The following is a 22,926-nucleotide window of genomic DNA, read 5'->3' on the forward strand; positions in this document are numbered from 1 at the left end:
CAGATTCCGGAAAAGGCCCCAGCTCTGCCAGCCAGAACAGATCAGTCCACGGATTTGAAGCTGTGGTGACTGCTAGGACTTCGTTTTTTTCCGGGTTTATTTTTAGTGAGTTAGCCGACATCCAGTTAATAGTAAACTTGAGAACGTCAAGTAAGCCATGGATGACTGGTCAATCTGGATCAGAATTTGTGTGTCGTCGGCGTAATTATAGACCCTACAGTCCATCTGGTTCAAAGCAGCAATCAGAGGCTGCAAATAGATGTTGAAGAGCAGAGGTGATAGTACCGAGCCCTGAGGTACTCCTTGAGTCAGGACGGCTGATTTGGACACTAGATCCGCGAGTTGTACTCGCTGAGAACGATCTGTAAGAAAGGAAGTCAGCCAGGCCAAAACCATGCCCTGTATCCCTTGGTCCTGAATCCGCGATAGTAAACAGCCATGACTAACGGTGTCAAACGCCGCGGATAATTCCAATAGGACTAGGGCACACAGAGTTTTCTTGTCAGCTCCAAGTCTCAAATATACATTTCTATTCAATTCAATTCCATTGGAGTTTAAGAAGGACTGGATAACTAAGACACAAGGCCTTTTCTCTAGTTTTATTTGGGGTAAGAAAAGACCACGAATAGCTTGGCGAAAGCTCCGGGAAAAAAAGAAAAATGGAGGGGTCGCCAGCCCAGATCTTCTGCAATACCAGAGAGTATTTCACTTAAACATTTTCAGGCAGCTTTTGGGTGACACTGCTGTTTTTACACCATTATTCCGGGCATTGACATTAGGCTTCCAGCTCCAATCCAGGTTTTTTCTCTTTAAATTTGGAGAATCGAATTTTTTTTAAAAAGTGAAATTAAAAATCTTGCAGGCAGCTAGTAAAGTATGGCATCAAACAAGAGTGATATTGCGTATTCCCTATTATAGCACCTATGCTCCAATATGGAACTCACCCAGAACGCCGGTATGTCTACTAGATTCTCTTGCAGTTCCAATCCAAGCAAAGGGAATTGAGAGATGGGGTGAATTGCTAGAGGGGTCGGGGTTAATCTCATGGCAAAAGATACAGGACATTACAGAAGGGGCTGTCTCCAAATTTAAATATTACCAGCTATCTAGTTGGGGTACATCACTGAGAAGAAGTGGAAACGGTTACAAACTTTTTGATTCTGAACTTGCTACTACTCCTTCGGGTCGAAAAGAAATTGCTGAATGGTACTGGATCATAGTTCAGTCCCAGGATGACTCATAGCCGTGGCTTAAATCAATTTGGAGGAAGGAACTGCCGAGCTACGATCTTGACACTTTATGGCAAGTATCTCTTTCTTTTCTATGGCAAAGTGTAAAGTCTGCACCTCTAAGAAAAAAACATTAATTTACTATTCACATGGCATATTGGACCCCGCGAAGGTTATCCAAAATGGACACCAAAGATGTGAAGTGTCTCAAATGAGGGGAAGTGGATGCAGACGAAGCACATATGTTTTGGCGGTGTCCTTCCATCCAAACCTTTTGGGAAAAAGTAGGTGAAACGAATTCCAGTATTATGGGTCATGAAATTAAGGTGAGTCTACCGCAGGTTATTTTTGGTGTAACACCAGATGAAGATTTAATAATCAACGTATCTAAACAATATAAAACCCTTATGTTTTTGCTAATTTTATTGGCGCGCAGAGAATTGTGCATTAAGTGGATTCTACTTGTTCCCCCTGTAGGGTGTGAATGGCTCAACTCGATACACAGATTTGCAAAACTGGATAGGCCAATACGGATTTAAAAAAAACAAAATTCTGAAATGTTTGGGATGACTGGTGTATGAGTAGGCAAATGTAACAAAAACTGCCTTAAGTATAGTTATTTAATTTTTTCTTTGTGGTAGCTCCTTCTTTTTAGTGATTTCTGTTATTATTGTCTCTTTCTCCATCATTTTTTTATGGTTAATTTAGCCCAATGATTATGTGGTAGCAATACAGGCCAGGAATGTTCAAGATGGTTTGAACTGATAACCCTGGAGCGGTAATTCCGTTTGTCCTGTCATAATGGTGAAAGAAAATAGAAAAAAGAAAGGGGTATACGGCTAGACCAATGGAGGGTCCGAGATGTCCAATACATCCCCTCCGCAAAGGAGAGATCAGACTCCCTCACATATTGGCACAAGAAAAAGTCGAAATAGAAAAACCCTTTTTTCCTGTGTCTTTTTTTTTTGCATCTCCAATTTATAATTGCTAAATACAGATGAGGACACAAAAACCCATTTAAATGTAAATAAACATTAAAAATAACTAATTATACTTCAATATATACAATAACTATTTAACCATAAAACAATTTACACAATTATTAATCAACACAATATTTAATTCACTATACAAAATTAACACTAAAATTCAATTAATTATAATACAATTTACTTCCCACCCTATTCCCTTACAAACCCAACCCTCTACTACATGATAAAGTACAAATATTGTTTTTAAATTGCTTTATATACTTCACAAAATCAATAACAATTATACTAACACATACAATTCATATATTAAGTAATATATATTAAAATAAAATAATCGAAAAACAATATTTCTAGCAAGTATATTTAAGCAAATAATTAATTAAACTGATATTATTTTAAACAATATTGCATAAACAAACAATATTCTTGAAAACAATATTCTGTGACAGGTTCTTTTTGTACGAAAATATTCTTGACACAATACTTAGGTATCACAATATTAAAAACGTAAAAGCTTGACCAAAAACTCAGGCCTAGATGTGTCTTCAATTTGTTTTTGAACTGTTGGAGATTTGGTACTGATCTGATATCTGTAGGGATGCTGTTCCTGGGGCCATAAACAGAGAAGGCTTGCCTTGTGTATTTTCCTTCTTGCAATGGTTTATCTCCAGTTTGGGATGTCTACGTTCCACATCTGCATTGTCCCCCAGACTTTGCTGGTTTGTTTGCCTCAGCCCCTGAGGTATTGTTGTTAATGGCTTTATAAATGATTGAGCTTGTCTTAAAGATGATCTGGGCTGGAAAGGGGAACCAGTATAAATCTTTTAAAATGGTAGGAATGTGGTCAAATGTATTTTATCCTTTGAGCCATGCTGATGCTTAGGATACTTTTCAGGGGTACTAGGGTGGTATCGAGCAGACCAGTGAAAAGAAGATATCCGCAAGCCAGATGGGAGAGGACAAAAGCATGAAGTCATTCTCCAGGAGAAACGGCTTCACTTTTGAGAGTTGTAACCAGGAATCTTGGTCTTCCTTGTAATGTGTTGCATGAATGAGAAGTCTATGTTGAGTATGAATCCCAGAGATTTGGCACTATCTGTCAGCTGGGTGTTAAAGCCTTGTAGATGTAAATTGGAGAGCCAGGCTTGTTTCTGGGACTATAGGGAACAGGATGAATTCAGTCTTTGTGGGGTGTAGCTCCAAGAAGTTAGATGGCATCCCAGACTGGATGAGTTTAAGGCAGAATTTGATCCTTAGTAGGTTGTTAGGTGAATATATTTTCAACTAAAGTTGGGGTATCTCAGTACTGATGGACTTTAATGCTGCTGTCTTTAAGAATGGATCTGTGATGATCCATGTAGAGGCTTATGATGATGGGAAAAATGATGGAGCTCCCATTTGCGGAAGACTGGGATTGTCCATTATCTTAGAGAACCTTTTTGCGCAAGCTTGCACTAGTTGGTAAAGTAGGATGCAAACTATTACAAGACAGTGGCTGAAAATCTCACGCGTTTTCAGAGAGTTATTCAGAGCTGGATAGTTGGCAGTGTCAAAGGCTATACAATGTTCAAACTGGATCAAAGATGCAGTGGTCAATTCTGTCATTGAGAAAGAAGGCGTGTGAAGTATACTTGAAACATGACTGTCTCAGTGCTGCAGCATGGTGTAAAGCCTGATTGATTGACCTGTAGAAGGCTATTCTGGCTGACGTGCTCGTGTAGCTGTATGATGTTTAATTTCTCAATGATTTCCCTATGAATGGAAGGTGGGTCAGAGGACAGCAGTTGGTGATGTTGGCTGGGCCCAGGAAGCATTTCATTAGCAGGGGGAGGATATGATCTGTCTTAAATAAAGACATCTGAGAATGTTATTTGGCTTAAGGAGGCTTTAGCTGTGATTATATATGATTGCCAATTGGAGCTGTGTTTTCATTTTGGTGAGGTAAACTGGGAGTTTTGGTCTTCTCAATTTCTTTTCCTCCTTTTGTATGGTATATTTATTTTCCTTATGCACATGAGTGCACCAAGGTGTTGAGGGCTTTGGCTTGGGGGGATCGGGATTTTAGTGAAGCATAACTATCAATGTGAGTTCTCATAGTGGTGCTCCAGATGTTATGGTTAGTATTGGCATATGTGGCTGAAAGAGTTCTGACAGGTTGCTTAGTTCGTCTTGGAGTTTTTCCAGACGTCTTTACTGAAAAAGAAGCTTTCCTTACCTCTTTTTTGTCGGCCTTGATGCTGAGAAGTAGAATATGTAGTAGTGAAGAGGATAGCAATGTGGTCAGTCCAGTCCAGGCCCTTAGGTGTCTGGCTGTGGATATTAGAAGACACTGACATGCTGAGGTCCAGTTTATTGCCTTTAGAGTGGGTTAAAATATTAAGTTGTTTTATTTTCAGTGTGTTGAGAAGTATGTTGAATGTATTTTGTATTAGAGTTGCAGAGGAGGTTGAAATCTCTCAGGAATATGGGGTGGGTGTGTTCCATGGAGGCAGAGGTGACAAAGTCTGGGATTTCTTCTAGGAAGTGCTTGTTTAGTCTGAGTGGTCTATGGATAAAATGAAAGGAGGCTGCTTTGAAGGTCGAGAGAGGGAAGTGGTAGATTTAGTTGTGATAGAGTTGCAAAGAGTCTCTCCTATTACCTATGTCGCCCTGTTGCCTCTATCACCCCTTTCCTGCATACCCTATTGCCACTGCCCCATCTCTCCCTGCCTTTGCCCCTCATTCTGTAATTACCATGTCCTTCTACCTCTCCACCAACAATCTTGTCCCACTGCCTTCTCTACCTTTCTATTGTAGTGTCACTCCCCCACTGATCTTGCCATATCTTACCTTATTGTTATTCTTTCTCACTGTGCTGTCCTGCTCCTCTTTGCTGGGACTGACTCCATCCATTATATCCCTCCCACTTTCTGTTGCCCCCTTAAGCTTTGTCCTGCTCTACCTTTACTTTCCCCTTCTTTTCTTTTGTTGCCACATTCTTTTCCTGGTTGTCCTCTTTCCATTAAGATCTCCTCTTATCCGTTGATATTAACACCTCTGACACTCTCGCTCAATCTGCCGCTGTCATTTTCCTTCTGCCATTGGTCCCCCACTTGTGCTTTTTCTTACCTCACTTCTAACTACTTCACCCCTCTTTGTGTTGCCTATCCCCTCTCACCCTGCTGTGACACAACCCTTTCTGGTGTTGTACCCTGTTCCTCCATTGCTGTTACCCCTTCTACCTTACTGTTGATCCTTTTCTACCATTGGTTACTCCCTTTCTTCCTGAGGTTATGCTGTCCTGTTGCTGTTTCCAATCTTAATTATTGCTCTGTCTTTCTCACGTTACCGCCTCTCTTACTTGCTCTTGCTTCTCCTCTTCTTGTTAAACCTTCTTCCCCATCCCGCCTTTGCTAATCTATGACTTTCCTCGTCTTTTTTGAGTAGATCTCGCCCTGTGGTTGCGGTATCATCCTACATGACCTTTGACCCACCCCGAATACCCCTTGACCGTGTAGAGTGCTCCTGGCGTACGCACAACCCCTCGCTGCTGGTTGGAACAACCACCATCTGCTTCAACATGACAAGGGTCAGCCGTGATCGTTTGGGTAAGGTGGGGGACACCTGGAGGGTTTCACTAGAGCACTTCGTTGTATTCATTATTAATTTTTAGGGTTTATGTGCAGTAATACCCTTTAGGCTGTCCTAACACTAAGATAAAAAAAATAAAAGCAATGATTAGGCTGTTTTACCCCTTCGAGGCTGATGACAAGCTCAGCTCGTCATCAGCCATGGGGGGCGTGTGCGGATGACGAGCTGAGCTCGTCATGTAACGCAATTTTTGTAAAAAAGCCGCGCAGCGCAAAAATGACCGCCGCAGCGATGCAGTTAATTCCTTAAAAGCTACGTTTTGGGTAGTTAGATCAATTGTAGATGATTGTTGCTGAAACAAAGAGTAAGAACAAAGTTGTTCTAGATCAGGGCTGCCTGATTTTTTTCACTTTGGGAATATTGAAGAGGAATGAAGAAGCAAAACATTGATCCCTTCTGGGCTGATGAAATGAGAAAGTTGGAAATTCATTTGAGGAATTGAGCATGGAGTGCTTCAAAGCTATTAGAATGCATTTTGTGATTAGAAAATAGCACAAAATAATGATGATGAAAGCAACTTGTATTGCGCACAGCTACTCCGTAGAGTGTCCCGGCGCACTGCACTGGTCGGAGAGATAGTATGCTCCATCATTTCGAACCCATTTAAAGAGCCAGATTTTCAGGAGTTTTTTAAACATTGCTGGATTACTAACAGCACGGAGTTCTAAAGGGAACTTGTTCAATGCTGTAGACCCCAGATAACTCAGAAATCTAACCCTGCTCCGGCCTGCCAGATTCTAGAGGTTATGCCAGTAGTTTATTGGCAGATCTCAGATTTCTTGTTGGGACATATAAGATGACCTGTGCATCGACAGATATAAAGCTCCACGCACAAGCACTAATGCATTAACCTCTTCGACGCGGTGCGAATTCCGCCGCACCGCGGCAGAATTTGATGCGTGCGCAGTTTGGACGGCTCCCGGCCGTCCAACGCATACGAACACCGTGACATCGGACGGCCAGGGGCCATCTGACGCATCGAAGAGCTTAAACAAGATTCTCTTCCTGAAAAGAAGCCAATGCATGGCGCACAAATGAGAGGATACATGCACTCTAACAGGCAGTTTCAAAAGGAAATGCACTGCTGCGTCATGAACTAGCTATCGCTTCTCCAGCAGGTGCTCTGGCAGGCCAAAATAAAGCACATTACCATAATCAAGCCTTGACATTACCAGGGCATGGATAGCTGTATTTTCTGCCGAAAAAGACTCAAAATTTAAAAACTTTTCAAAGAGTGCAATATCCCAAAACAGGAGCCCACCACATATTTAATTTGTGGCCTGAATGACAGGCAGTCATCAAAGTTGGCCGGTAAGTTTTTAGCAATGCCTTCCTGAGGACCTGGTGGTGGGGTAGCTGCCAGGCAAGTTTTGATCAGACTCCCTGGAAACTCTTCTCCCTTTCCACATGAGAACAACAGCTGCATATCATCAGCGTAAGATATGACTTTTGCACCCAGAGCCTCTGCTAACTTAGCAAGAGGTATGAGATATACATTAAATAATGTAGGGCTCAAGGCAGAGCCCTGGGGCCCTCCCAAAGTGAGCTCACATGGCTCAGAGGAGAAGGGAGGAATCCATACCTGTTGACTCTTTCCTTCTAAAAAGGAGAAGAGTCAGTTCAGGGCTTCACCCACAATTCCAATTGATTGCAGATGCCACAGGAGACTAGAGTGGAGACCGCATCAATGGCTGCTGATAGGTCTAACAAAATCAGCACCACCTTTCCCCAGCATCTAAAGTGCCTTTGATGTATTCACTGACCTCCTTTAGTGTTGTGCTACAACACGTGCCCCCCTGTCTGTATCCCCACAAAGTTCCAGCATGGAATGGACATCACAGTTCATGCCGTGCTGGAACGTTTTAGCCGTTCCCATGGGAAAAGCAAGGGACCGCCAACCCTATTACAAGTTGAAATTAAGTTCAACTCATTATACAGCCGGTGATCCTTGCACAGGTTTAGCGCAGCAGAGGCGGCGTTACGCTGGCACCGCTGCGCCGAACTCGTAACCAGGCGTAAGATATTACACTGGTGCAACACTGCAATGGCACCACTACAGCTAAGGATAAGAAACACTTCCCATGGCAAATGTAAAATCCTTGTTTGGCTAAACTTTTGAAAAGTTTTGCCTGGAGTTTCGTAAATTTCAAAAAGCCTATTGGTATGCATACATTCTTACATATGTAAGGTCTCTTGAAAATTGCAAAGGTGCATTCATTGGAAGATTCCCTGGCACTAGGCTGATGTGTATGGGCGTTAATTGAATGGACGTGCCGTTTATTGATTACCACAGAAAAATACTGGAGGTGATTCAATAAACAACTGAGAGCATGAAGCCCAGTGAAGAGAACCACAGGGAGGGCAGGCTAGAGGGGGTGTCAGGAAACTCCACTGACCAAGAGGTTGAATAGCGTGTGGACTGTCACAGTGAAGAAGTGAGTAAATGGGAAGAAGAGATGGTGGGCAGATAGGCTCAGGAGGCTATGTTGTATTTAGGGTGGTGGCACACTTAGAACTTCATATTAGGTGTTGGAACAGACATAGGCCCTTTGTCAGGCCACCATGTTTAAAGTTTCCTGCTATTTTGTGGGTGTATTTGAGCAATGTTGCTCCCACCCCTTCAGCATGAAAACAGCACCAGCTAGTCCACCATGCCCTGGCAGCATGGAGGTCCAGGTGGAGCTTTCTTTATTTTCCAAAAACAGACCACCCTCAGTTTGTCTTTGCATATGCAAAAGTGATGTGCCTTGAAGGGATGGTGATTTGTTTGTGTAAACTTTGGCCTATCTCATTAAGGATGCCTCTTTCATATGTCTAGAGCATCTCTGGTTTGTTCTGCTGTTTAACCCTCTGCTATGTTAAGTGTCACATGGGACTAAATTATTTTTGTTACCAGATATACAAGAGTAGGGAGAACCTTTGGGCAACCTTTCCCTTCCTGTTGCCTAGCCCAGCCATATTACAGTTCTACTGTTAGGTGGATAACACCCATATTGGTCTCCTTTAATGGACTACCTGTAAGGAAGATAATGAGAAACTGCTGGGACTGATTTCAGCCTTCCTCTTGTTAAAATAAAGGCTATTTCATTTGTTTTGCCTACTCCTCACCCTATTCTCCCACTCATAGGGGAATTCGGCCTACTTATAAACTACTCCATGAAGGTGGATACGGGTCGGAGGGAGACGGAGCAGCAACGACTGGTGATTGGAGATCAGAACTGGGGATCCTTGAGTGTGTCAATGCGTGAGGCTTGCATCCAGAGGAACATTCGTGCTCCGGTAAGCAATGTATTCAATATAAACCACAAAACAAAAACAAAAAACCCACATTAATTGGTGCATGTGACATCTGTTGCAGTACTACTTTGAACAGTCTCTCACTACTGTGGTAATTCAAGGCACAGCTTAGAGGACGCCTGCAAGTTGATAGTAATATAGGATAAGCAAGATGTTTATATGGTGCCAGAAAGAAAGGACAGCATTTTTGTCATGTTCCTCCCACTTACTTCTGAATGGTGTTGCTGTCTTTGGAACTCTGTGCACCATGCTACTACTAAATAGTGGCACAGCTTGTAAGCTTTCACCCTAGAACATATCATGTGCATTTTTTGTTCGCAATGTGGCTTATTTAACTTCCTTGTGAGGCCGTTGTAGATGACACAAGAAATGCTTCAGAAAAATACCATATTTTGGCTGCTAGGTGTGGTTACACGATCACATATATGAAAAAAAGGAATGACTTCAGAGGGCACCGTTGAGCTCTAACTGGCTGCAGTTTAAAAGCACTATAGTGACATAGGACAAAGAAAAGCGCCCCTGCCATTTAGAAAAAAAAGATTTATACTAAGTTAAGTCACACCTAAAGTGTGCTTTGTGAGCCCACAGTGTTTAATGCTTAATATAAAAAGTAGATATTGCGGAAAGTATGCCCTGACAGAAAACAATTATCACTCTGGCAGTAAAGCTGCATTTTCCAGGAACAGGCCTAGATTTTTAATAAAGTTACTCTTTAAATCTATACATGAGAAAATGCCTAGGAAATGCTTGAGTTATTTTTCACTTAATTTCAAAAGTCTAATTCAATGGTAAAAAATAGATTTTTAATAACTGTACTGGAAAAGTATCTTTATGAAAGTTTAATTTATGTGTAGAGTAAAGCAGTTTAGAACTGGTTTACCCTTCAACTCTACTCTGGAGTCTCAATCCATAAACTTGGCTAGTTTGCTCATGACTCTTCTCTTGGAAGAGAATGGCCTGGCCTCTGACTACAATAAAGCACGGTTGGTATCAACAAGCGATCACTTAGAAAGGATTAACCATATAGAAGAGGGAAAGGATCAGCTGGTAGAACACAGGGCAGCTTCCACAGCTCTCCTGTTTACTTGAGAATGCCAAATGGTTCTGTCAGGAACTGCAACCATTGATTCCCACAACCACCAGATTCTTTCAGGCTTCATCCCCAGCAGGCTAGAAACCCAGTTTTCAGACTAACAGTGGCAAGGTGGGGGATTCCTCGTCTCCAAAGGGTAGTGGCTAAAGGAAACCAGCTCTCCTGCATGGGTAGGGTGGCAGGGGTCATTGTGGTGACACACTCTGGTAATGAGTGGAATTGTCTGAGAAAGAAAAGGGAGGTGAAGGTTTTGCAGGAAAGTTGCGAGGACTGGGTTTAGGGAACTATCCGCTCCCTGCTAGTGCACAAAATAAGAAAGGCACCTTACCTTAACCTCCTCAAATCATTCATGGGCATGGGAAGAACCATTTGAAAGAAGAAAACATTCTGCCTGACTGCTGAGGAAAGAAGACTTTATGATTAATTTCCACTGCTTGTGGCTAGGGACTAGATCTGTCATGCAAGAGTCAAGAGGTTGGCCTCCACCAAGGCAAAAGGTACTCCCTGCTCCAAAGAAAGTGTAGCTGACCACTTGGGACAGGACCCTCAGAGAGCCCTGGTGGGAGATAGCAATGGGGCCTGCAAACCTGCCATAAGCACCAGCATGCTGTAGGAGAGATCAGGTGCAAATTTCCCAGCATGAAGAAATATTTGGTACTCTTGGATGTGGTGGAAATGTGGGACACTGAAGGGGATAGGCTGGCATAGGTGTAGTGGGGTGCACAGGCTGAAAATGTAGTTCAATGCAAGCCACCCAGTCGCCAGTTGCACCTCCCATATTGAGTCGCAGAGGGAGTTCCTAATCTTGGTGTAGAGCACAGCAGCAGAAGGCGGCCATGTAACGTAGCAGAGTATGAGGTCTTGTGTATACAGCGGAGGATGAGGTACTGAACACACAGCTATAGCTGAAGTCCAACTTACAGTATCCTGTCTGCACAGTGGAGCATTGACAGAATATGAATAAATCTGCAAAAAAGCATAAGTGCAAGGGTCCAAAGTGTTTATCAGAGCGTTGCCTCCTTTGCTGCAGAATGCCAGGGTTTCTGAATACCATGGCTGTCTAGTCTTAATTAACCCATGCTTCTTTCTTCCACCATCATAAACTCTGTGTCATTGAATCTCATTGATGCAGGTTTTTTTCATCTCCTAGACACTGCTTTCTTGTCTTTCTGTCCCACATCTATTCCCTTTTTCTGCCTTTAGCTCTCTCTTGCTCTGGCTCACAGACGGATGAAAAAAATAAATCATAGTCTGTAAAACTGAGTGCCAGTGCCCTACACTTACCACCACTAACACAAAGTAAACACTGTTGACAAATTAGATAGAAAATAACAAAATACTGTCAGCAGGTGTCAGGGTTACTGCGTTGAATAGATACCTGAAGCAGTAGTGGAACAATCGCCCCAGCAGTGTTGGGGGCCCTGAAACTCCACGGGGTCCCCTCCGGCACTATGCACGGGTAGCGGCTGAGAGCTCCTGACCGGGTCTGGAGCATTGGGGTGGCCGTCCCTCTATGTGCTTTGCAGGGGGCCCCCTCAAGTTTTATTACGCCACTGACCCGAAGCAAAGCTTTTACAGTGCTTGGCTTCCGCATTTATGCAGCTTGGACTGTGTTCCGTGCTTGCTATTTGAGCCATTTTGGAAGTGGAGGAGCCAGAAGCTAATCCTAAGGTGGACTGGTGATTTTGTTGCATCCAACCTCTTCAGCTGCCTTTGGACTGTGCATACAGTAAGTGGGAGAGCATGCCAAAACTGCCCGATTGAAAGCCTAAAAGGATGTGGTTTTCACTCAGGGAGCTGTTCAGTTTGGTTTCGGGGGGTGCAGTTAGTGTTGTTGAATAGGGACAAGTATTAGGTATAGCCTGGGGCGTAGCCTGGTCAGTAAGACTCAGGGTGTGTAAACTTCAGATTTTCCGACAATCACGCTGGCATATCAAGTTTATCATTATATGAGAATCAGCGCATGAGGGGGACTTAAGGGCCAGTGGAAAGGGAAAGTAGTTTGGATTGTGAGGGGGTACTTAAAACAGTATTGTGTAAAATAACCATGTTTTAAGACCTTTAGAACAGAGACAAGTATGTGTGTGTGGGAGGGGTGTTTGTGTCTGAGTGAGTATTTAAAATTCCTAGATGAAATCCAACAGACACCTTACCATGCCCGACTAAAAGCTCCTGTACCCAAATGTTTTATTAAATAGGACATATATTGGGGGTGTAACACCCCAAACACCCTACCCCCGAAACTAGTCCCCTGGGTATAGCAGATGTTGCTAGTTATGGTGAGGAGTTGGGTTACAGTTATGGACTAAGTTCATGTTGGGGCTAGGCGTTCTGACAGGGTTATTGATTTGGGTAGGGTAAGGTCTGTGGTTAAAGGTAGGGTCAGATTAGGATTAGGGGTAAGGGCTAGTACAGAGATTAGTGGTTGGGGTATGATTAAGGTTGAGTGAAATTAGAGATTAATTATTGGTGTTGGGTTTAGGTTTATGGGGTGGTTAGAGCTGGGATTAAAGGAGCAGGTGATATAGGGTCACTATCAATGTGCTAGTAAAGATATGATGCGGTACAAAAGGGGGTGGTGATGGACGGAGCATCTGAATCAATCAAACACTCACACCCAGTCAAAAGATCTGGATTAAATCCATCACCGTTCTTTAGCCCACTCTGCCACCCCAGTTCAGACATGGCCATATGCAAATCAGTCTGACCCTGTGCCTCATGGGAACAGTCCAGCCCGAATTGCCAAGCCATGTCTTCCCTGGACCGGGAACAAGCTTCCGAGGACCGGCAGGGTATGCTCAGACGTGAGTCCCTTGCTCACTTTGCCACTGGATTCAAGCAAGCCGGGCTGAAGACGGCTGGAATGCCAGAAACCGGTCCTCGGAAGCTTGTTTCCGGTCCAGGGAAGGCATGGCTTGGCAGTTCGGGCTGGACTGTTCCCATGAGGCACAGGGTCAGACTTATTTGCATATAGCCATGTCTGAACTGGGGTGGCAGAGTGGGCTAAAGAACGGTGATGGATTAAACCCAGATCTTTTGACTGGGTGTGAGGGTTTGATTGCTTCAGATGCACCGTCCATTACCACCCCCTTTTGTACCAGTAAAGATATGATGGCAAAATGTGGGCAAAGTATGCATTGATAGGGGAGACTACGTACTGCTTTTACAACATGGTCTTTACAACTAAGCATCTTTACTACTGCATTCCTTTAACATGAGAGCCTTTACAATGGATTGCCGTAGCAGAAGTGTCCTTGGGCTTCGAAGTCCAATGCTTTCCCTACTATTGCACAGGCTGGAGTTGGAATAGTTATTGATACTTCTCTAAAGACCAGCGGTTTCCCCTAAGGAAAGTCGTTGCTTGTTGTAAAGACTTGTGTGATAAAGGAATGCAGTGGTAAAAACAGACCGTTGTAAAGACCGCGCTTTAAAGCCATGCATTGTAATGGCTTGCATGGTTCCGACATACAACCCATTTAAAGTGTAGAAATATGAAAATGTGAGAGGGTTAGTGTACATGCTGGTGATGTATTGGTTGTGGATGTAGAGACAGTCAACTATACACACTGCTAGACTCATACAGTTCACTGTTGCTACAGGTTAACAGCGGTAGGGTGATCTAGGGCAGCGGTGGAGTAAGATCACACTTCTAGGCTGTATTGTAACCAACTAGTACTGTATCCATCTCTTGTGTTTGCAGTTTTGACTACCAGAACTTCTCCATACACAAGAAGGCTACCAGTACTTCATTAGCAATATTTTGGGCAGTAACAAAATTGTATGTAGAAGAATGATATACTATAGGTCCTCAGAGAGGGAATATTCACTAGAGAATATTTATTAAAGAGTTGAGAGAGCAAATACAGATTTTTCGTCTGTCATTACTCCATGTGATACTCCATTAAAACGATTTCAAAATCTGAGTATAAGTAATACATCCAAATTTCAGGAATAGCAAAAGCATAGAGAGTTTAAAGAGAAAGCCGAAGAAGATAAAAAGTTTTAAAAACAGTGGGCAAAGGAGGAAGAAATTAGGGACTGCATCACATCAACTGAGAAATGGAAGTAATAATTTAAGACATGTGCCACAGTTTTCGGGTGACATAAATAGTCGAAGAGCTGGAGTATTGCTATCTTACCACCTTAAACAATGGAAAATAGTAGTTCGTCACCAACAATTTAAAGGGATGTGCTGCTTTTGGCTGGAAATATAGCAGCAAATGTTGGCATCTCTAAAATACTTACAGAATACAACATAATAACATAACGCAAAGTAAGATGACCTAAACATGAAAGGGTACAACATCAGAAGACAGACAAAACTGAATGCAACACAGTGCAACACAACAACATAGTGCCATAAAGCAGGACATATTTATTGTATTCAGCTGAAAACTTGTTTAACTACTGTACATCTTGGTGTTGCTATTTAAATTTATATTTTAAAATCAGTAAAGATTGCATAAAATACTGAATATGAGATTCCGATACTACTCAATCTCAAAGAGCTGTTTGACAAAATATTGTGTTCTAAATAATATTTACAAAAATATTGCAGCATTAGAGTTAATAGAAAAAAAAAACGATCCGTCTGTGACCCAGGCATGGCATTATATATTTATAAATTACACTTAGGTCACAATACTTTTGCAAATGATATTCTGACATACAGCCTCAGAGATGTAAGATTTGTCCCTGGGTCTCTGAAGTATCACCTGGTCACATCCTTCCACTCTTCCCCACTCAGGTCTGTGTAGAGGACTTCCTTTCTCCGGTGAAGATCATGATGAACTTCTCTGCGGCTGGAGATCCCATTGTGAAAGCTAGAGGGCTCCGTCCGATTCTCGACCCTGCATCGAGCACCATGCTACAAACAGAGGTATGAGGTTCCAGCTGCTTTATTCATACCAGGGACTTGGAACCAATCCTCAACTTTCAGAGACCTTGGACAGGATCTAAGAGGTTGGATAGTTTCTCCTCTGGTGGAAACCCAAGGACAATACACTAGAGTTGACTCTCTCTCACCATCATCTTTCTTTGTTTCAGGTTTTGTTTGAGAAGAATTGCGGTGATGATGAGGTGTGCATTGCGGATCTAAAAGTCTCTGTCAAGAACTCAGGGTACATTTTTGACTTAGTTCTCACTGTGACTCTACCTGCCCCATCCTCTCTCTGTCTCTATGTGCTAATCCCTCCCCTAACATTACCAAACCGACCTAGATCCGGCAACATGCAAGTCAATCCCACTCTACGTTTTACTCGTATCTATGAAATTGCCCCAAAAATCAGTCAGTGGTTTGTACCATATAAGCCGTATCCATGTAAAGTAAAACTTTCAATGCACACCACTCAGAATTGAGTTCAGTTCTCAAAAACAAATTTCGAAGCAGCAATTTTCCATGCCCTTTCTGAAACATGCTGTGTTCTAAACACTACCCCAAATCACTTTCCTAGCCCCCAAAAAGTTCCCTACCTTGCCTCCTTTTTGTGAATACTCACCCCTATTGCCCATTTAGAATGATGTGGTGGGTGGAAGCAACCTGTGAATGACAGTTAAGAAGACCAATTGATGAAGAGTACAAAACAGTGCTGAATGGATGCTTGAATTCATCTCAGACAGTGGTAACTCCACGTCCCAAGCCATTGTTTATTTGCGCACCATGCCACCTCAGATTAGACCCAGGCATATGCAAATCACCCTTTTTACTGATCTAATGGGGACAGTCCAGCCAAAACTGCCAAGCCGTTTTGTCCTATTTGGGCCTCTTGTGTTAGGTGTAGTTTAGTTCCAGTGGTGTAGTAAGTGAGGTGCTCATGGGCATATCCATCACACTTAAGGCATGATGATGAAGAATAGAAACAAATGATGGATGGAATGCTTGAATTATTTTCAGCCAATGTTAATAACTCAGGCCACATCAACATCCATTATTTTTTGCCCACCAAGCCACTTCTGATTATACCCTGCCATGTGCAAATCAGGCTTGATCTTGCTCCAATTAGCCTTGATACTGCTCCAATGGGAGCAGTCCTGCCCAAAATGCCAAGCCATGTTGTATCTGCACTAACGATGGACTTAGATCGGTCCAATGTGATTTCCATTGGCTGAGATTAATTCAACAAACTATCCATCACTTTTTTCATTTTTCATTTTGTCCAGTGTCGGCTTGCATAGGGCATGCTGCAGGGAGGTGAGGAGGGGCGGAGGAGGGGCAGTGTGGGGGTTAGTAAACTCTGACATACTACGGAACGGAGGAAAGTAATTATTACGTTCTCTGTTCAGTCGTATGTCCGAGTTTACTAATCCTCCACCCTGCCCCTCCCCCGCCCCGCAGCACACCCTGTGCGAGCCGCCACTGATTGTATCACATTAAGTGTGAGGTTATGCCCAGACACGGTTTCCGTGATGACTATGCCACTGCAACCAAGCTGCATGTGATTGAAAAGGCTTACTTAGGCCAAACCTTGCCTTAGTTATCTTGTATTCAATTTCAGAGAGGACCTGACATGGCTGCACTGTTCCTGGTGGAACACGATCAAAGCTGATTTGCATATGGCTAGGTTCAATCTAAGGTGGCATGGTGCACAACAAAAATATGGATTGGGAGACTGAGATATATTCCAGCATTCCGGCCATCACTTTTTTGCATTTATCAATGGATCTGACCAACAGCCTTTCCATTTTTATATATGATATTTTTATTACATGAAGGTTAGGCTGTCTCTAGTACAGACACAAAACAATATGTGTGCATAGGGAAAACAACTTCTGTAGTAGGGGATCTCTGTGTATAGTCATAATCTAGTGAATAGTCCCGCCCATGTGCGCGGACCCCGGAGCATAGACACTTAAGAGAGAATTTAAAGACAGATAATGCAGCCTATATCCACAGGCTACACTGTCCAATACTTCAACTGGAAATTCCACCAAAAACCACAACAGCACAGCCTGTCCAGGGTTTTCCACAGAGAAAAACCTTGCTTTGAACAGCAAAACCCTCTGGAATGATAGAGAGGAAGGAGTGGACAGACAAGCCCCATAGGCTGCCATTATGTGGCTCAAAACAGGATACTGTGCCTTTAAGAGAACTTCCCAGAAGCCTCACAGTATCCCAGAATGCAGTGCAGGTCCCTTTCACCTTCAGTTCTTTTTTCCGGCTCCTGCTAGCAGGACCCTGGAGCATTAGCTCTTCTTTTCTGAGCTTTTTCTATACTATTTTTGTGATATTTTGGGATTTTTGTAGCTTCACTCGACATCTATGGCCTTTATCTGCATTCTGCTGTGGTTTTTTGGCAGAATTTCTGCAGTCTTCTTGTCTTTAGACTATTTCTAGTCTGACATGTGCTTTGTCTGCAGCTGGACTGAAGGCCAAAGCTGAAGCTCACAGGGTTTGTACTCTGTGCTTGCCTGTGTCTTTGGACACCTGTCTTCTCTGTACCTTCTTTTCTAGGGGGCTTCGGCTTCCACGTTTCAAACAGAGGAGTTTGAAGGCATCTTCAGCCTCTGGGTGAGGTGAGGGTAGGTCCTCTACCGAGTCCCATGCTGTAATCTCTGGGGTTATCCCCAGTAAGGGCACGTCTGAGCTATGACGCAGTTCCAGTCGGCGTTGGGACCGTCGTGGAGTGCCTGGACGTCATGGAGTGCCTCGACGTCGACGTCATGGGGTGCCTCGACGTCGACGTCATGGGGTGCCTCGACGCCGACGTCATGGGGTGCCTCGACGTCGACGTCATGGGGTGCCTCGACGTCGACGTCATGGAGTGCCTCGACGTCATGGAGTGCCTCGACGTCGACGTCATGGAGTGCCTCGACGTCGACGTCATGGAGTGCCTCGACGTCATGGAGTGCCTCGACGTCATGGAGTGCCTCGACGTCGACGTCATGAAGGGCCTCGACGTCGACGTCATGAAGGGCCTCGAGTGCCTCGACGTCGACGCCATGGAGTGTCTCGACGTCGACGCCATGGAGTGTCTCGACGTCGACGCCATGGAGTGTCTCGACGTCGACGCCATGGAGTGTTTTGACGTCGACGTCAGGGAGTGTCTCGACGTCGATGTCAGGGAGTGTCTCGACGTCGACGTCAGGGAGTGTCTCGACGTCGACGCCATGGAGTGTCTCGACGTCGACGCCATGGAGTGTTTTGACGTCGATGTCAGGGAGTGTCTCGACGTCGATGTCAGGGAGTGTCTCGACGTCGACGTCAGGGAGTGTCTCGACGTCGACGTCAGGGAGTGTCTCTATGTCAAGTACCTCGACGTCATGGGGTTCCCCGACGTCATGGGGTGCCTCGACGTCATGGAGCGGTGTTGCTCGACGTCATGGAGCGGTGATGCTCGACGTCATGGAGCGGTGATGCTCGACGTCATGGAGCAGGGATGCTTGACGTCATGGAGCAGGGATGCTCGACGTCATGGGACAGTGAGGCTAGACCTCATGGAGCGGTGAGGCTCGACGTCATGGAGCAGTGATGCTTCTTTTGGGGGATTGGCCACTTGGGCTCTGCCCTCTTCCGTTGGGTCCGGACGTCACCGTTAGGGATGGCTCGGCGTCTCCGTGTTTGACACCTAGTGACATTTTGACGTCTGAGTGTTGGTTGTCGTAGAGACAGTCACTGTCTTAGTGATGGTGACGTCGTAGTGAGGTCGGCGTCATGGGTTACAGCCGCAGAGTACTGCCGGCTCTTGACGTCTGGGTCTGGTTCCAGGCCTCGCTCCTTGGTGAGCCTCCCGTCGTAGGAGGGGACCTTGTGTTCCCGGCACCTTCCACTCATGACGCAGAGCAGTTGATCAGCGTCGAGGAACCCTTCTGATGGGGAGTTTGTGGTTACTCGCCACGTGTACGTGAGGGACGTTTGTCCTTTTGCTTAGTTTTGAGTGCTTGCGTGCCTGCGCGTCTGCTAGGTCGCCTCCTGCTCAACCACTACTGGTGAGAACACCGGGGAGGTTTCAGAATCCTCTCGGTTCCCTCTTCCGTCCACCACCCCAGGGGCCCTTTGCCCCTCAGTCTGCGAACCTCCGTGCCTTGATGCCTGGGATGCGTCTGCCATGAGTACGGGGAGTCCCTCTCCGACTCTTTACTGGTTGGCGGGACTTACCTTTCGTCCACTACCGCCTGGCAGAAGGTTCTGGCTCCGACCGTGCTCCTGACTTGGTCGCAGGAGTGGCGGCATGTAGACCTCGCGCTGTGGCCCGCTGTTGCTGGACCGTTGTTGTGAGATCCCTCTGTGGGGGGGTTTTCTTCACCGATTTGTGGTTCCTCTGCCGAGAGACAGGAGGGAAGCCTTACAAGAGGTGGTCTAATGGGCCCGATAGTTTCGGGTCTAGGCATCGGTGTCGGAGCGAAGTTTTTCTCTCCTGCCGACCCCCAGGTATTGTGGGTTTGTCCTACGTTGCCATACTTTTATTCGCCTGACGTCTCTGCAGCCTGCGGCTCAGCAGTGTGCGTCTACTTTCCCGTTCTTTGGGCAACCCTTGGGTTGCCATGAGAGTAGTGAGTGGCCCGCATGAAGTCTGAATTGGAGACTTTTGGACGGCTGTAGGTTTGGGGCATGGAGAACGGCCTGAGGCCTTCTGCCCTTTCTAGCGGCGTTTTTCCTCCCAGGATTTGCCGGTGGTCCCGGGCCGCCATTTAATGCTTTCCAAGTATATTGTGCGCATACGCGGGAGAGCTTGTGGCTCCTCGGCGGACAAAGACCGGCTGGGTCTAAGTCAGTCTTCGGTTCACCGGCCCTCCTCCCGCACTTCCTCCGGTCGGCTCGCGGTTTCAGCGGTGCGAGCTCTAAGCAGAGGCCGTTATCCTGTTACCTCTGTCTCAACGGGGGAGAGGTCTGTACTCCCGGTTCTTCTGGTTCACGAGAAGGACAGGAACGGGTTTAGGCCCATTCTGGATTTGCGACAAGCAAACAAGTGGATTCGCAGTAGAGGAATTTTGCATGCTGTCGTTGCATCAGGTTTATACTCAGCTGCAACAGGGAGATTGGCTTGGTGCCGTAGATCTACAGGATGCATACTCCCATGTGCTCATTGCACACAGGAAGATCCTGCGATTCCAAGTCGCCGCCCATCATTATCAGTACACAGTACTGCCAGTCGGGCTGAAGTCTGCGCCCAGACTATTCTCGAAGTGCATGGCAGTGGTAGCTGCACGCCTGTGGAAAAACGAGGTGGCTTCTCTACCGTGCCTAGACGATTGGTTGATCAAGGCCTCCTCCTTCTCGGAAGCTCAGGCGCACCTCAAGAGGACGTGCGTTCTCTGGAACGAGCTGGGGTGGCACATCAACATATCCAAGTCTGTCCCCATTCCGGTCCAGTGCATACGGTACTTGGGAGCCTCCGTCAATACGCTGTCAGCAAGCGTGTCTCCTTCGGTGGAGAGTCGATCATTTCCCCTTGGGAAGGCTCAGGCTCTTGTGACCGCCCCATCTACGGTAGTGGAGACGGTGTCTTCTCTACTGGGGTCGGTGGCCTCTTGTAAGTTCCTCACGCCACATGCACGGCTGCTCATGAGACCTTTGCAGGAGTGCTTGGAGGATCAGTGGGATTAGAGGAAAGGATCCTTGGGCGACAAGATACGACTGTCTCTGCGTGCTCTTCAGTCTCTGAAGTGGTAGTGTTCAGCGGAAAATCTCCTAAGAGGGGTTCCCTTTCACAAGGACATTTCCACACAGACTGTCGTGATGGATGCGTCTCCCCACGGCTGGGGGGCGCTTTCCGGAGACTTGCAGATACAAGGAACGTGGTCCCCGATGGAGTCCACGTATCACATCATTTTCTGGGAACTCAGAGCTGTTCCCTTGGCATTGAAGGCGTTTCTTCCGTCCTTCCAGACCAACTCTCTGCTTGTACAGACGGACAATTTGACCACAATGTATTACCTCAACAAGCAGGGGGGTTCGAGATCGCGCACTCTGTCGCAGGAGGCGCGGGCGATCTGGCGACTGACTCTAACGGCTACCCATCTGCCAGGTGTGCAGAATGCTCAGGCAGACGTGCTGAGCAGACTGATTCAGGAAAGCCATGAGTGGGTCATAAACGACGAAGTACTAGGAGAAGTCTTCGGCGAATGCCGAGACTTCGCCTCCAGGTACTGCCTGTGGGGAAGCAGGGGAATGCGTTCTGGATTAACTGGTCGAACAGCTTTCTGTATGCTTTTCCACCCTTTCCCTTGATTCCGGCGGTGTTCATCAAGCTGTCCCAGTCCAGGGCGCGGATGATCCTGATTGCCCCGGAATGGCCCAGACAGTGGTGGTTCACGGACCTGCTTCACCGGTCTCTCCGTCCTCTCATACGGAGGCCTTGCAGGCCGGACCTTCTCGCAAAGTTCAGGGGGCAGACGTTGCACCCCGACCTCTCGTCTTTGAGTTTGGCTGCATGGCTCCTGAGATAGTGTGATATGGCCATTTGAATCTACCAGAAGTTTGTATGGACATACTGAAGGAGGCTAAGCATCCTTCCACTAGGACTTCTTCTGCTTAATAGTGGAAGAAGTTTTTGCATCTGGTGCAAGTCCAAGGACCATGACCTGTCGACATGTAAGGAAGATGTCTTCCTTCTGTATCTTCTACGCCTGGCGCAGTCGGGCCTTAATGTCTAATCCATTACGGTTCATATTGCTGCGCTGACTGCCTACAGGAAATGCCCTTCAGACTTCCTTCTTCCAGATCCCTGTGATCAAAGATTTTTTGGAAGGCTGGAAGAAAGAATTCCCTCCTGTCTGGCTTCCTTCGCCTTCATGGTTATTGAATGTGGTGCTGTCCAGATTGATGTAGGAGCCTTTTGAACCTATTCATAGGGCTTCGTTGCAGCATCTGTCCTGGAAGGCGGCGTTCCTCATGGCCATCACATCGGCCCGCAGGGGGAGTGGTATTCAGGCGTTGTGTTGCCAAGGACCTTATACTGTATTTCATGCTGCTGAGGTTGTTACGCATACTCACCCTAAATGTCTTCCTAAGGTTATTTCTGGTTTTCATGTCAATCAGACAATAACTTTGCCTACGTTTGTTCAGAATCCGGCATCTCCAGCGGGAAGGTCCCTACATTCCCTGGATGTTAGGAGGGTGTTGGAATTTTATCTGGCTAACACCAGAGATATTCGTGGTTCAGATCAATTGTTTGACAATTATGAATCAGTCTGGACCGGTCTTGCTACCTCAAAACAGTCCATCTCTAGGTGGATTGTGTCCTGTACACTATTGTGTTACCAACAGACTAATACGACCTTAGGAGGTAAACCTAAGGCTCATTCCACCAGGGGCAAAGCTGCCGCGACTGCTTTGCTGCTTAATGTTCCGATTGCAGAAATCTGCATGGCCGCCACTTGGAAGACGGTCCATACCTTGGCTTAGCATTACTGTCTGGACACTGATACCAGGGCAGATGTTCAGGTTGGGCAGGTTTCGCTGCGAAATTTGTTCGCACAATAGTGGTGTTATTTCTCGTTTCTCCACCACCACTTTGGTGTGGGGATGGGCTTGCCATTCTATTCACTAGATTATGACTATACACAGAGATCCCCTACTACAGAAGGAGTAGTTTCTGTCCTGTAACTCCAGTTCTGTAGTAGGGGTATCTCTGTTATAGTCCTAAGCGCCCACCCTCCTCCCCGGTGGAGAGAGATATTCATGTAAGGAATGCTACAGGTCTGGCGTGTTACGCCTTCAAAAAGAACTGAAGGTGAAAGGGACCTG

The 22,926-nt window shown here is 45.7% G+C and overlaps 1 protein-coding gene across 1 annotated transcript in view; it reads left to right on the plus strand.

Moving 5' to 3' along the window:
- LOC147703163 (integrin alpha-X-like) overlaps positions 1-22,926 on the plus strand; it is a 278,416-nt gene that overhangs the window by 204,648 nt on the left and 50,842 nt on the right. Inside the window, exons 16-19 of the mRNA XM_086931704.1 lie at positions 5,648-5,808; positions 8,979-9,130; positions 14,989-15,120; positions 15,288-15,361. Of these exons, the coding sequence (XP_086787830.1) occupies positions 5,648-5,808; positions 8,979-9,130; positions 14,989-15,120; positions 15,288-15,361 (519 nt within the window). The remainder of the gene's footprint in view (positions 1-5,647; positions 5,809-8,978; positions 9,131-14,988; positions 15,121-15,287; positions 15,362-22,926) is intronic.

Source organism: Lissotriton vulgaris, chromosome 7 (assembly GCF_964263255.1).
Source record: "Lissotriton vulgaris chromosome 7, aLisVul1.2, whole genome shotgun sequence".
In the NCBI taxonomy this organism is placed as follows: Eukaryota; Metazoa; Chordata; class Amphibia; order Caudata; family Salamandridae; genus Lissotriton; species Lissotriton vulgaris.